The following is a 14,604-nucleotide window of genomic DNA, read 5'->3' as shown; positions in this document are numbered from 1 at the left end:
TTTTGAATGCCAAGCTAGAACACAAACCCTCTTATTTCTGGAGAAGCATAATGGCAGCTAGAGATATGATAGTTAAAGGGACTAGATGGAGAGTTGGTAACGGAGCAACTATAAACATTCTCCAAGATAAATGGATCCCGAGGCCTACAACATTCAGAGTTCAAGCCACCTGCCCCAGCATAAGCATAGGAGATAAGGTCAGTTCCCTCATTGACCAGAATTCGAGACAATGGAACTCCAAGCTAGTGAACCAATTATTCCCCCAGGAAGAAGCAGAAATCATCCAACAGATTCCTCTCAGTCCTTCTAATTGTGAGGATAAACTGATTTGGTTGGGAACTCCTCAAGGCATTTACTCTGTCAAAAGTGCATATCATATGCTTAGGGAGATGGAGGCACTGGAAAAAGGCCAAGGGTCGAATAGTTCTCACAGGGACCAGTTCTGGAAAAGGCTATGGAAGTTAAGAATTACCCCAACTGCAAAGAATTTTATGTGGAGGGTATGCAATGAGGCGCTACCTACCAACTTCAATCTGTTCAAGAGGAAAATTCTCGACAAACCTCTCTGTCCCATTTGTTGGCAAGAAGATGAGACAATCCTCCACGCCCTGTGGTCTTGTCCAGCGGCACAAGATGTCTGGCACAATTATTCCCGTAAAATTCAGAAGTTAAAATCCCAGTGGCACTCAATCTAGGAAATTATGAATTCCCTAGACTCAACTGACCAACAGGATCTGGTAGAAGAGTTAGCCATGGTTGCAAAAAGAATATGGATGAGAAGGAATGAATTTGTGTTTAAGCAGGAATTTAAGAGCCCAAATTCTTTAGCAAAGCTGGTTATTTCTGATTTAAGAGATATGAGGAACATGCAAATGAAAAACTCAACAAGAGATCAAAGATTGCATAACCAGAATGTTAACTGGTCTCCTCCCCCTCTTCACGTCTGGAAGATCAATTGGGATGCCGCGGTTGATAAAGCAAAATGCAAAGTGGGTATTGGGATCATTGTAAGGAATCATACGGGGAGTGTGGTGGCAACCTCAAGACTTAATAGACCACTCTATCCGGATCCTGCACTAGCAGAAGCTATAGGTGCTTTGGAAGCCGCCAGACTTTGTCACCACTTGGGCCTCACGAATATTATCCTGGAAGGGGACGCGCTTCAAGTGATTCAAGCGATCAATAGCAGGAGCGAGAATTGGTCTTCAACTGGGATGATTATGGAAGATGTAAAGGGTCAACTGAGCACTTTTGAGAGCTGGTCTGCAATCCACATACGTAGAGAGGGAAACAAGGCAGCACATGAGCTGGCCAAGAATGCACTTGTAACATCTACGTCTTCCTTAGATGTAGACTGTATTCCCTCTTGTATAATCAACTTCATTTAATGAATGAAATGAAGTATGTTTTACTCAAATATATATATATATATATATATATATATATTAAAACAAAATAGCATCAATAATTTTGACGTTGATCTATGACAAAATATCATCATATATTAATTGAGAAAAGTTTTGCTAGCTATTTATCATTCCCACACACAACACACCACACTTATTTTTATTTATTTTTATTTTTAAAAATCTATTTTAGTTTTATTCTTCTTAAACTAATTAAATTTTTCTACTCATCATCCATACACCACACATTTGGTAAAAGAAAAAAATAATAAAAAAAATTAAGTGTGGTATGTGAAGATGAAGAATAGAATTTTTCAATTGAGAATTGTTTTAGCCATAAAGAGATTATATAAAAATAAATTTACAAACTGACATGCTTTGATACCACATAATAGATTATAAAGTTATTTTTTATTGTAAAATAGATCTAATGTATCAGATGAACCCTATCAGTTTGTGAATTTACTTTAATATAATTTTTTTTATTACTGTGGCACTAATTATCTACTAGAAGATTGTAAAAAAAATATAAAATTGTGTTTGGATAATGAAGTGATCTCAGATATTCTGTGAATAGTAATAAAAAAGTAATGATAAAAATATTGAATAGTAGTGAAAACGCTGCTACAAAATTTACAAACGTTATACCTTGACAAGAACAGGCACTAACCTTTTTCATTAACTGAAAACACTAAAACTTAAAAACACTTGAAAGAGGATGGATAGAGAGTTTGTTATATAACAAAACCATGTAAAAGTAAACCCCTTCAGAAGATCTATCAGCCTCTTATATGGCCTACAATTCCACATCATAAACAGAAACTAAGTGCAGACGGGAAAGCTACAATATCATAAGCTCATTGATTTAGACTGTAAACAATCCTACCTCTGAGGTTGCAATAACAATATCCTCTCCGATTCTGGCGTTTTTGTCAATGATGCTCTCTGCATATTATAATTAATAAGAGGAGGCAAATTGCTTGAAAGGATAAATGTAAATTGCACTTAAATAATATTTCAAAATTATAGCCATCGTCGAATTGCTTGAGACCCATATTGCAATTTGCAGGTGTGTTTTAGGTCTCAACACTTGACTACATATTCAATTCAACAAATTAAAATGCCATCGTGCAAATTGGACACTCATATTTCGTGATGCATGTGCAACTCTTACAATGATGCTTTTTGTCTCACATTGAAAAACTTAAGAATCTCTATCTGAGCCCGAATCTGATTCTGCATCTGATAGAAGTTCAAAGGGTTTGATTCTGTTAGTATTGACCTCTATTGGGGGAAGTCCCTCCTCATCACTAGATTCAAGCTCATCCACTTCTTGGTGGGAGGTCTTCCCCCGCAAACTTCCACTAGAATCCTCCAAATGTGTAGATTTGAAGATTTCGGGCCTGCATTGAGGGAAGAAAAATACAAGCAATGTAAAAATAGCAAACATGAAATGATTCAGCGAAGCTTGCTTGCTTCTGTTTCCCAGTGTGAACATTGAAAAAACGAACTGCTACGGCTACTATTATTTAACTGATTCAGTTACATCAAACTTTCACAATCCAATCACGTCATCCTCATGAGGTTTGCATAATTGGTTAAACAAGTATAATTTTAACCATTGCAGTTGTTAAGATGTGAAGAAAACTCACCATTCTGGAGATTTCTGAAGAGGGCGAACTTGTTCATAAAAGAGAACTTGGGACACAAGGCATGCCACCTTGCTACCTGATTCCAGAGCCTTTTCCTTTCCACTTACGTCAACCACAACAAAACTACCTGCACATTGAAAGAGCTACTCTATTTCGTTATTTAGTCCTTATAAGATGCTACAAGAATATCACAACAAAAAATAATAAATCATCTGAATGCTCTCCCACCCCTCCACCATCTTCTATACATTCAATCACTTTGGACCATCTTTAGTAACAAAAACAAATGGGAATTTGCTATATCTTTTCTTTTCAATACAAGTATGAAATGTGATATCTAAATACTCTAATAGAAATAAAGTCCTGATTCATTTTTGAGAGCTCCTTGCCATCAATAATGAATGGTCAAAAGGCCTTAACATAACTCTACAGAACCAGTGACCTACCATTTGTTTTGTTTACCCAGTTCCCCTCAAGAAAAAACTGGTAGTTACCAATACCATGATAGAGTTTAAGGTCCATCGAAGAGTCAATGGAATGATAGAAATGGTTTATTTTTTTCGCAAGTAAGGTTATGAAAGTTAAAAAATGAAGTACAATGATTGATCCACCGGAGGTATGTAATAATAGCCAACTACAAGAATTAAAGAAAATGTAGAAGTTCAACAGATTTCTTGGAGGGAACGACTTAACCCTCAGATTCCAAACAATGGCAGGTAATTTTCTTGGTAAATAAATGTATTTGGAATGAAGCTTAACAAGATGGGATTCAAGAATTTTATGATTTTGAAGTTTTAATGTGAAGCAAACCTCGTCTTATCCACATGCTCTTTTGAAACTTAGCTGGAAACAATGCCAGTGATTTCTCGCCTTGCCCATCCATTACCTTGAGAGAGAGAGATATATAAAAGGTATCAGCATTAAAACTTGGAGGTGGAGACATATTGTGTACAGAGAGAAACAAAACTGTTTCAAAAAGAGGTCAAGGAAGAAGAATTACAAGTAGATAAACAGCATTACAACTTTTTGGCAAACTACCTAGCTCAATATTCACCCAGGCCGATCACTTTTATGTAGCATATGGACTTCGCTTGAATCCACTTAACTTCTAATTATTTATAAGTCTAAGATAGAAAGTCGTCAAAATGTTTTTTTTTTTATAAGTAATAAATTATTTCATTGATAAAGAAAATAGACATAGCTCAGGTACACTGGAAGTATACATGTGAATACACCTATTTAAGAACTAGCAATAGTTACAAGGAAATCATGGAAGCTAAGACCATTCAAATCTAGCGAAGTCATCAAAATGTAGAAGGTAATTATCAAACAAAAATATATATATTTATATTTTTTCCTTCTTTTTCTTGGTGCCAGTTAATCAATGGTAGGTACAGAGAGATAGGGGTGTGTGTGGGTAGAAGCATGGTAAAATAAAATAGAAAATCATGAATTCAAGAGGGATCTTCAAACCAATAGGATCTTTGCACCAAGGCATTTTGTAGCAGCTTTCCTAGAAAGATTCAAGGACCTTGCTAAACCCATTTCAAACTTGTAACTTGAAAGCAAGTGACTCCGAAATTCCCAAAAATGCAATTGCCATGCAGATAAAAAGATCAAATATCTAACTAACATCATGCACAAAAAGCTAACAACTTTGTCGGGCTAGTGCTAATTCCTCACACAAGCACACAGAGAGAGGCAACTGTAAAAGTAACAGTTGGGGAAAAAAATTATGGAAAAAGAGAGTACCTCAATGAGATTAGAACCTCGAAGAGACAGCACTTGCATGATAGCTTGACCATCCTGGAGATTAAACTTCACTTCCTCGGCTGCCCTCTTCAGATTCTTCCTTCCTCCTTTCATGTGCCCAGACTGCTACTACACAGTTTCACTCACACGCCTTTTACAAAATATAGCTACCAAGCTAAGAGGAAAGCATGCAATGAATGAATTTACCCAGCATGGATCACCAAGAAGGACCCTAACGTTTTACCTGAAATCGCAAAGAATGGTGATTATGAACCTAAACCTAACAAGAATGAATTGTAAAGCGTGAAAAAAATTGGTCAGATCACATAGGAGCTCAGCTCCCGAGCATCGACCATGTGAACCGACCACCAATCAAATTGATCCGACTACTGCCTCTCAAAAAGCTTAGGAAATAAACTTATTTGAAACTCAGAAATAGAAAACTCCCAATTACAGGAGTTCCAGAACTGGTGTCACGCCAGTTTAACCCTTATAAAACCCTAGCATTGCTGCCAGGAGCACACACTCTGTTTTCTCCCAAGTCTGCACCCTTCTCAGCTTACTTTTAGCTAAGTTCATCAAGAAACTCATGGAAAAAGTATTGTAAACCCTCCTCAAGGCCTGCCGCAGCCATAGGTAAGCAAAAACCTTCAATTTAAAATCTGATTGCCCTAAAATGCATCTGTTTCCATCCGCAGTTGGTAAGAAGGATTAGGATTTCATCTTTAATCAATATGTTAACTAAGTTTTCTACTTAATGAAGAAAAAAGAAGACTATAAAAAAAAGTTTTCTACTTCCTTTAAACCCCATCCTTCAATTCCTAAAGGCTGCAACTTTCTGCACAATCTTTAAATCGAAGAAGTTTCAAGGGGCATACATTCTAAAGTTTAAAATTTCCGATCTTTTGTGATCCTAGCTTGTTCTTAATTGTTTCTCTACGTCTATGCACAAAACCTAAAGCTCGAAAGTGCAAGGAACATTTCTAAATCAAGGCCACTCAAGTGGCATCATTACATACATATATGTGAATTCAAGTTTGTTAAGGGTGAGACTCGGCCACTATAGAAAACTCTGCAGCATTGTTACCCAATAGACGTGGCTGTTTAGACCGTGTGGGGGCCGTATTGAGAGTTCAATCCTGTAACTTTTAACCCCAATTTACCTATAAAAAATATAATTTTAACCCCAATGACTCAATCTTGCAATCGCATATATTACCTAAGTATTGAGCCATACCAAGGAGTTAGAATGGGTAAAATTCCACAACCACAAGGCTGGTTGTACAGCCATACACACACGCACACAAACACTTGGTCTTCGTTGGTGCGGCTATGCACACACTTTGGGATGACAGACAGGGCGAGAGAGAGAGAGATCACCTGGGCTCTCAGCGATGCAGGAGTCCGAGCGTGAGAGGGTTAGACTTCGTCGGTTCAGGCGCGAGATAGGGAGACAGCGGGAGTTTACTTCCAACAGGAAGGACCGACCGAGAGGCAGAGAGGAGAAGAGCTGGCTTTTAGGTGTAGGGATGGCGTGAGAGACGAATTTGATCTTCGGCAGTGGTGCAGAGACAGTGAAAGAGAGCGTTAAGGAGAAAGCCAAGCGATAGAGAAAAGGGGTCCGGGCGCGCGTGATTTCTAAATAGCGTAAGAGCATCCGCATCCGGCTGCCGAAGACTTTTTTAACTCGCTGCAAACGGTTTGGTCCGGTCGGTCTATTTTTTTTTTTAAATAATTAATAAAAAACATTTATTTAAAATATTAAATTAAATTAAGTGACTTATTAATATGAATTATATAACAAATTTAATAAAAAAATATCTTATATGATCAATGATAATAAATTAGATGAAAATTATATTATTAATTTATATTATTAATATATATAATTACTATATAATTAACAAATTGATATTATATATTTATTAATTCATAAAATATTAACAAGTGTTAATAGCATATTTAAAATTTTATATTGTTAATAATGATAGGTTAGATGAAAATATATATAAAATATTGTTAATTTATAGAATATTAACAAGTATTAATAATATATTTAAAAATTTATGTTGTTAATTGTACAATTATTATATATAAAATATTTTTTTTTTTATTCGGTCCGGTCCACAGTCCAAAAAGACCCTGGACCGTGGACCGGATTGAATGTTTTCGGTCCTCTAAAATGTGGACCGGACCAATCGGTCTAAGTCTCGGTCCGGTCCGTCCGGTCCGACCGGACCGTTTATCACTCCTATTTTTAAGTGAAAATTCAAAGAAATCTCTTTTTGTATATGGGGCCAGGCTCTAACAGACTAGTATTGGTCTATATATAAATATACATATATATACACATATATATATATATGTAAAATCACCTCTTTTATATAATTATTTTGTCATTTAAACAAAATTTTCACATTGGCTTATACATATTTGAGACAATTTTATTATTATTAATTTTTTGTTAAAATCAATTTTTATATATATATTTTGCAATTAACATCCACTACATACATTTGACATTAATAAGAAAAATGCAATAATAAAAATATAATTTTTTTTATATATTATATTAAAAATATAATAAAATGAAAAAAATATATATAATATATTATAATAATAAAATGAATGTACATGTGAAGTTTTGTTGTGTTGTTAAAAGAGAGAAAAAATGAAAGGATTGTGAGAGAGAGTGGAAGGGAAGAGAAATAATGATTAAAATATATTTTGTGGAGTAAATAGTAGTTATCCAAATTCAGATAAGCATTATTCATAGCTAGTTAAATATTTGGATATGCATAAGCCAATATAGAGGATTTTAGGGTCATATTATGCAAATATGACTTTACATATACATATGCATAGACCAATGTGGATGCTCTAACCGACAGAGTCGAATATCGAATTTCGACGTTCGATTCTAATTAAAATTGGAGGTCAAGTTGCACTCCCACTGCAGTTATAAGGCCTCGTTTTATTTTAATTTAGACAAGTCTCGAAGAGAAAGCACTTGCGTGATGGTTTGACCATCCTGGAGACTAAACTTCTCTTCCCCTACTGTCGTTAGGAATCTGATGCAGTGCACCGTTTGGAGAAATGAGATTAAATGCACAACTTCAATAATCGGTATTATACACAGCGTTTGGCATCCTGAGAGAATTTCAACTTATTATTGTATTTTGTCTCTTTGTAATAGTTAGTTGGTAGATGTATACATGTCCGTCTTTTATTTGTATGGTTTGTTATTTTGCATGAGCATATGAGAAGGGACTGAAGGGAGGGAAAGGCACTCTGGAACCTTGTGAAGAATGGATTTGTGTATGGAGGTTGGAAACCCTCGAAGTTTTCCTTATCAAAGCATATGAGTCTATGAGACTCTTTATCAAACACTTTCCCTGTGTCTATTATTTCTTCCGCAAATCACTCTATTTCGTTTTACAGTAATCCTTATTACATTACAGCAATTTCCAATCCTCTTTACATCACAACAGATTCTACAAGTTACATTGAATTACAAGAAGGTTCATTATAAGTGGTATTTAGAGTCACCAATCTTGCTATGGAGTTGAGAAATGAAGAACTTCAAGAATGTTTTCAAAATTATCACCGTGCACTCTATGATGATTTCTATAGAGATCCTGGTCAAATGGTTCTTACAGTGAAGTCTCCCGACGGGAAGAATCTAAAATTTTAGTCGATTCTTATTTCACTATTTACTATGTGAAGCTCAATATCGAGTATGCTTATGAGAGAAACATCTACCCGTTTGAGCAACACCAAGTGAGACACAAAGGCGTTGTTTTAGAAGATGATGTTATGTTGATAGGGACGACAATATTTGACAATGGGTATGTCGTTTTTGAAGCAAAGAAAACGACGACGGATGCAATTGATGAAACTCAGAGTAGCAATTCAAGAGAGATATCTTCCTTCAATGGGTACGACATCGATGGTGAGGACATGAGCGTGAACTCTTCTAATCGTCATTTCGTTGACGACGACAATGAGAACTTAGCTGGTGGCGATTCTTGTAAATTTTGTTGCAAGAAGCCAGAGGCAGAATCTATAGAGTGGGATGGTGCAGTCAGCATAAAAAACCGATGATCAGTCCAACTACTTCATTGTACAGCAGTAATAGCTTTGTATCTAATTGCAGTGAGTATTTGGATGTAAATTCATATGACAATATTAATGGACAAGAAATTACAACGGATGATCGTCAAGAGAGTTGTAGAAGGAAGGAAAGTAACTCAAATGAAAGCAATAATGGCGTTGATAGGCAAGCAGATGCACCCCAGGAAACACTTCAAGTTCTTGATATTGTCCTGCGCGAATTACCTACTATTAGGTACTGTCCAATGGATCGTTCATTATATTCTCCTAATCTGGGAAGGAGGCAATCATTGGGTCACGAGGGATTGGAGAGTTGGCGTGGTTTTTATTAAAGCATTCGTCCAACTTAGATGGGGCTGTCTCTGAATATAGATAGTTTTTATCAAAGCATGATGTTCGATTTTGTGAAGGAGACAAACCTGAGAGGAAAAACTATGCTTAGCATGGAACTTATAATGGACACCAATGTGGACCAAGTCTTAAAGATCCCTTACAAGTTTCACATGTGGCAATCACAAGATCAAGAGCTAAAAAGTGCAAGGAATCAATGCAATGATTGGTGCAATCCACTTGGGATGAGTCTAGCAAGAGCCGAATATTCAAGATGGGCTTAAGAGAAGGAGACCCAGTGATCATCCACGTGATACAAGATACGGAAGAGTGCAACATAAATTAGGGACTATTATTATATTTATGTGATTGAAGGCCTTAGACTTGTTTATTTAACTAAATGGGCTTATTTTATTAGTTATAAGAATTGGTCTAGAATAATTAGGCTTGAGAATGCCTTGTATTTTGGCCAGGGACTTATTTGGAAAGTTACTTTTTAGGAACTAGAGTTTAAAGAGGTACTGTAGCGAGTTACTGTAGCCGCAATAATGTAGCCGTGACACTATTTATTTAGGGGCATTTTTGGAAGAAAGGGTTTTATTTTAGCTAGGGTTTTAATTAGATTTTGGTTTAAATACTTTTTATAGTCTCATTTTAAGAAATTTGATGAATTTATTCATTGTGAGTTGAGTTTACTCCTCTTGTTCTTAATTGAACTTTTGAACTTATCAAAGGTAAATCACAACCCCTTCTTGTAATCTGGGTTCTTGAGACAGGTTCTTGAAACGAGTTCTCAACCGGGTCTAGGTTCTCCATCCATTGACTTGGTTTTGGCTTTGTTGGGTGAGTTTTCAAATTGATTGTGAGTTCAATGGATTACATTCTCACGGGTTCATATCAACAATGTTGCAAAAGCTCATGGTGGTTTCTCAGTTTTTGCAGGAGTTGGAGGACGCACTCGAGAGGGTAATGATTTGTACAGGGAAATGATGGAGAGTAGTGTCATTAAGCGGGGTGAAAAGGAGGTTGAAAGTAAATGTGCTCTTGTATATGGTCAAATGGAGAGTCATGTCAAACTTTTTGCTCACTATCGGGTTGGTGTATCGCCACTTAAAGTGATTTTTAAACCCTTTGATAGAGGAAGACCATGGAATGATGGATGGGTCTTTATTGAAGAAATTTACTTTCTTCTCCCTAAAACCATTCTTGAAAAGTTACAAGCTCATGCACAAGAGGATGCTGATCATTTTCAAGTCCATTCTTATGATATTGTCTCTGTCTTTCATTGTTTTGGAGAATTTGTTAGTGGATCCATAACTAATGAGCAGAGGAAGATTGTCGTTCGTAACTCATGTCCTGGAGCAGGGACTTGTGGTGGGATGTATATGGCCAACACCATGGTGTCTGCTATTGAAGCAAAGGGAATGTGTCTGCCTTACAGCTCTCCGACACCTACTGAATATCCATTGAAGTTGGATGAGTGCCTTTTAGCAAGAAGGTATCCTTTGGAATTACTAAATATGGACTTGAAACCATGAGATCTTATCACTCCAAAATTCCTACGGAATGCGATGGTTATTGTCATGGCACTAGGTGGCTCTACACATGTTGTATTACACTTGATTTCTATTGCAAGGTCTATTCGTCTAGAACTAACTCTTGACAATTTTCGAAAGGTTAGGGATGAGGTTCCATTTCTTGTAGATCTTAAGCCTAGTAGCAAATATGTCATGGAGGATGTATACAAGATTGGAGGAACACCCGCAATCCTTCGTTACCTTGTGGAGCTCTGGTTTCTAGATGGGAATTTATGACTGTCATTGGAAAAGAATGGCTATATTTCTCTGATCCTGCACTTATATTTGATGGAGAAGAATCCATGTTTGCAGCTATCTCAGAGGATCCTCTCAGCTTTAATGGCAAGGTAGTCCAGGTTTGCGCCACCGCTACTAACCTTGTGGACAAAGGTCTTTTGAGGGGTAGAGGAGTTCTAGTTACTGCTTCAATACATGAGAAAAATATAAACTTAGTAAATATTTGTAGAAATCTTAGTAAAGTGTATATTGGCAATGGAAAATAGGAATTGGTCTCAACTGCCGAAAATGGAGTCTTTGTTAAAATTGAGAGTGAATTTGACTTGAAGAATATTGTAGCAGCTGCAAGAATAGCAGATAAGAAGGTTGATATTTTAATTCACATCAACTCAGACGTGGACCCCAGGTCCATTCCTTATGTTGCTACTGGGAATAAAAACTCTAAATTTGGCATCAGAAATGAGAAGCTGCCATGGTTCTTGGATGCCGTGAAGGCATTTCCTGATAAGTTGAAACTTGCGGGAGCACCTTGCCATCTTGGATCCACCATTACTAAGGTGGACATATTCAGAGATGCAGCCGTTATTATGGTAAACTACATTGATAAAATGGGTTGGTCTTTTAGTAGAAGAAAGTAGTTGAGAAGCTTCTAGCCCTTTACACACATCTTGAGGACAAGGTTCTTTAAAAGGAGGAGATTGTTAGGAACCTGATGCAGCGCACTGTTTGGAGAAATGAGATTAAACACACGGCTTCAATAATCGGTACTATGCGCCGCGTTTGGCATCCTGAGAGAATTTCAGCTTATTATGTATTTTGTCTCTTTGTAATAGTTAGTTGCTAGATGTATACATGTCAGTCTTTTATTTGTATGGTTTGTTATTCTGCATGAGCATATGAGAAGGGACTGAAGGGAGGGAGAGGCATTCTGGAACCTTGTGAAGAACTGATTTGTGTATGGAGTTTGGAAACCCTCGAAGTTTCCTTTATCAAAGCATATGAGTCTATGAGACTCTTTATCAAACACTTTCCCTGCGTCTATTATTTCTTCCGCAAATCACTCTATTTCGTTTTACAGTAATCCTTATTACATTACAGTAATTCCCAATCCTCTTTTCACAACAGATTCCACAAGTTACACTGAATTACAAGAAGGTTCATTACACTGCCCTTTCCAGATTCTTCCTTCCTCCTGCCCTGACTACTACTACAGACTACAGAGTTTCACTTTCACTCACACGCCTTTCACAAAATACAGCAACAACCAAGCTAAGAGGAAAGCGTGCAATGAATGAGTCTTACGTAGCACGGATTGCCCAAAAGGACCCTATTGTTTTGCCCGAAATCGCATGGAATGATGATTCCGAACCAATCTAACAAGGACTAGATAATAAGAAATCGATTATACAAGGACTAAACATTTTATTAATTTTAAAAGATTATACAATAGTAATAATTATATCCACAACACAAAATATCTTAAATTATAACTTTTGCATATTTTTTAAACTAATTGAGAATCGCATGAGCAATGCACTTGTTTGTTTTCTAATGGGAGCCAAAGTGCTCACCACCTTGGTAAGCTTCATGGCGAGGGAAAGAACACATCTAGGTGAGCACAATGGAGAACAAAATGACTTGATACCTCGCCTCCCTAGCTTGATCACGATAAGATTTTGTGGTTTGTGAAATTGTTGCTATGTGAGTAAGATGCTCAAGGCAAAAGATGCACAAAGAAGGGTAACTAGCAATGTTTTGAATACCGTACCGGATGGCGTACCGGTCAAGACACTAGAACGAAATATTTCGGTACCGGTACCGTTTCGTGTACCGTTTCGGGATATCGATATATGAATAAATTATATATATAAATATATATAACAATTATATTCTAAAATAATAGTTTATATATGAATAAATTATATATAAATACATACATACATATAAATTATAAATAGTCTAATCTAAATTGGGGGTCAAAAAATAAACTTGTAGTTTGAAAAAACGAAAAAAAAAAAACACAGGCCGAAATATCGGCCGGTACCGGCCGAAGTATAGGCCGAAATTTAGGCCGAAACGGCCGGTACCGGCCGGTATTTTGGCCGGTACGGTATATATCTAGTACCTGTACCGGCCGGACGGTCGAAACGAAAAATTTTGACCGTACCGGCCGGTACGGTACGAAATTAAAAACATTGGTAACTAGACCTCATTTCCTGACAAAAATAGGCACACTTTGATCGCCCTGGCATTAATTGAGCCGATCTTTGCTCCCCCCAGGGTTCACACATTTTTTGCCCACACAAGCTCTTAGCATCGACAAAAGTGAATGAAGCACAACATGATAGGTAGTGTGGTTCTGATACCATTGGTGAGTACAGCGACAGAAAGTGCTCGTGCCCTAGGCAAGCAACATAGAGAGCACCAAAGTAACCAAAGTGCTTGCCATCCCGGGAAGCAAAGTCTACAAAACGTTGGGGAATATCCATCATCTAGTGTAACATACTAATTAAGGTCACAAACACATGGAAAATGTTGCATCCACCGAGATGCATCTTAACAAAAGCTACCGATTTTTATTTTATTTTATTTTTATATTTTATATTTAATTTTTAATGAAGTGTTTTTAAATGAGTTTGTGAATTTTTTTTTTTTTTTTTTTTTAAATGTTCAAAGGAATTTTAAAAAAATGTTTAAAGGAATTTAAAAAATGCCTCACATCTTATCTCATCCCGTCTTATCGCAATATCCGAACACTACAAACACTTTTCAATTTCAAATTTTTCATTTAATCATCACCTAATCATCATAACTTTCCCAAACCTCCAAACAAAACACAAAAAACTATTCAACTTTTTAAAATCTTAAAACAAAAATAATATTAAAATTATATTCGAAAAATATTTTAACTTTCTAATATTTTATTCAACTTTTTCTATCTTATTTTCTAAAATCTTATAAAACATCTCAACTTAAATTATTTCACTACTATTCACAAATGATCTCATATCACTATTCAAAGGAGGCCTTAAAACTTGAAGGAGAGTGTTGGAATGAAATTCGGGCAAGTGACGAATGAGATCAATATTTGCTATCGAAAGATGCCATAGTTGTGGTAGCTGGAATATTCGAATTGGGAACTCCCTGTACAAAATTCTGCAATCTTGGAGCATTAGAGTTCTCAAAGAAGATAAATTTGACAAGCTTTTTAGGTACTCTGAATGATATGTGATGCCACTAAGAAGAATCTCTTAGAGGCGGGTTAGGTTTTTAGACTAAACCTTTTAGACTTCCAATATGTAAAATTAGATAGTTTTTAGACAGATCGAGAGGCCACAATTTGGAGAGGTATGAAACTTCGAAAGGGATTTCTCCTTAAACTTGAGATTGGCTTAAAAGAGTCATTGGCTTCTTCTTCTCTCGCTATCTCAAGAGTCAAAACATTAGTCCAAACCATATCCACATGTTTGCGCTTTCTCTTCTCTCTTTTAGGTGTGGTTTGGATAGTAAGATTAAATGAGATGATTTTAGATGAAG

The 14,604-nt window shown here is 36.3% G+C and overlaps 2 protein-coding genes across 3 annotated transcripts; one reads left to right on the top strand and one right to left on the bottom strand.

The window, feature by feature from the left end:
• The first annotated feature begins 752 nt into the window (after positions 1 to 752).
• LOC118344571 lies at positions 753 to 1,388 on the top strand. Its single transcript, XM_035685590.1, has one exon. The coding sequence runs from the start codon at positions 753 to 755 to the stop codon at positions 1,386 to 1,388; it is 636 nt and encodes a 211-aa protein (XP_035541483.1).
• A 994-nt stretch (positions 1,389 to 2,382) lies between these two features.
• On the bottom strand, positions 2,383 to 6,467 carry LOC109013991 (probable RNA-binding protein EIF1AD). Of its 2 annotated transcripts, none has more exons than XM_018996282.2 (5): positions 6,191 to 6,467; positions 4,811 to 5,054; positions 3,869 to 3,944; positions 3,059 to 3,185; positions 2,383 to 2,809 (listed from the first exon to the last, which is right to left on the bottom strand). In XM_018996282.2, the coding sequence occupies exons 2-5, from the start codon at positions 4,922 to 4,924 to the stop codon at positions 2,611 to 2,613; spliced, it is 516 nt and encodes a 171-aa protein (XP_018851827.2). In that variant the 5' UTR covers positions 4,925 to 5,054; positions 6,191 to 6,467; the 3' UTR covers positions 2,383 to 2,610. The 2 variants fall into 2 exon arrangements, with proteins under 2 accessions (XP_018851827.2, XP_018851828.2); XM_018996283.2 differs by having other exon boundaries at positions 4,811 to 4,933; positions 6,191 to 6,442.
• Positions 6,468 to 14,604: the final 8,137 nt, after the last annotated feature.

Source organism: Juglans regia, chromosome 14, assembly GCF_001411555.2.
Source record: "Juglans regia cultivar Chandler chromosome 14, Walnut 2.0, whole genome shotgun sequence".
Classification (NCBI taxonomy): domain Eukaryota; kingdom Viridiplantae; phylum Streptophyta; class Magnoliopsida; order Fagales; family Juglandaceae; genus Juglans; species Juglans regia.
This window is presented reverse-complemented; position numbering and strand designations above follow the sequence as displayed.

Excerpts from the sequence above, each read along its gene's own strand:
- LOC118344571 (XM_035685590.1), top strand. The coding sequence starts at position 753 with ATGGTTGCAAAAAGAATATGGATGAGAAGGAATGAATTTGTGTTTAAG.
- LOC109013991 (XM_018996282.2), bottom strand. The coding sequence starts at position 4,924 with ATGAAAGGAGGAAGGAAGAATCTGAAGAGGGCAGCCGAGGAAGTGAAG. Across the intron at positions 3,945-4,810 it reads GAGGTTCTAATCTCATTGAG|GTAATGGATGGGCAAGGCGA; the intron begins GTACTCTCTTTT and ends CTCTCTCTCAAG. Across the intron at positions 3,186-3,868 it reads GAGCATGTGGATAAGACGAG|GTAGTTTTGTTGTGGTTGAC; the intron begins GTTTGCTTCACA and ends TTCAATGTGCAG.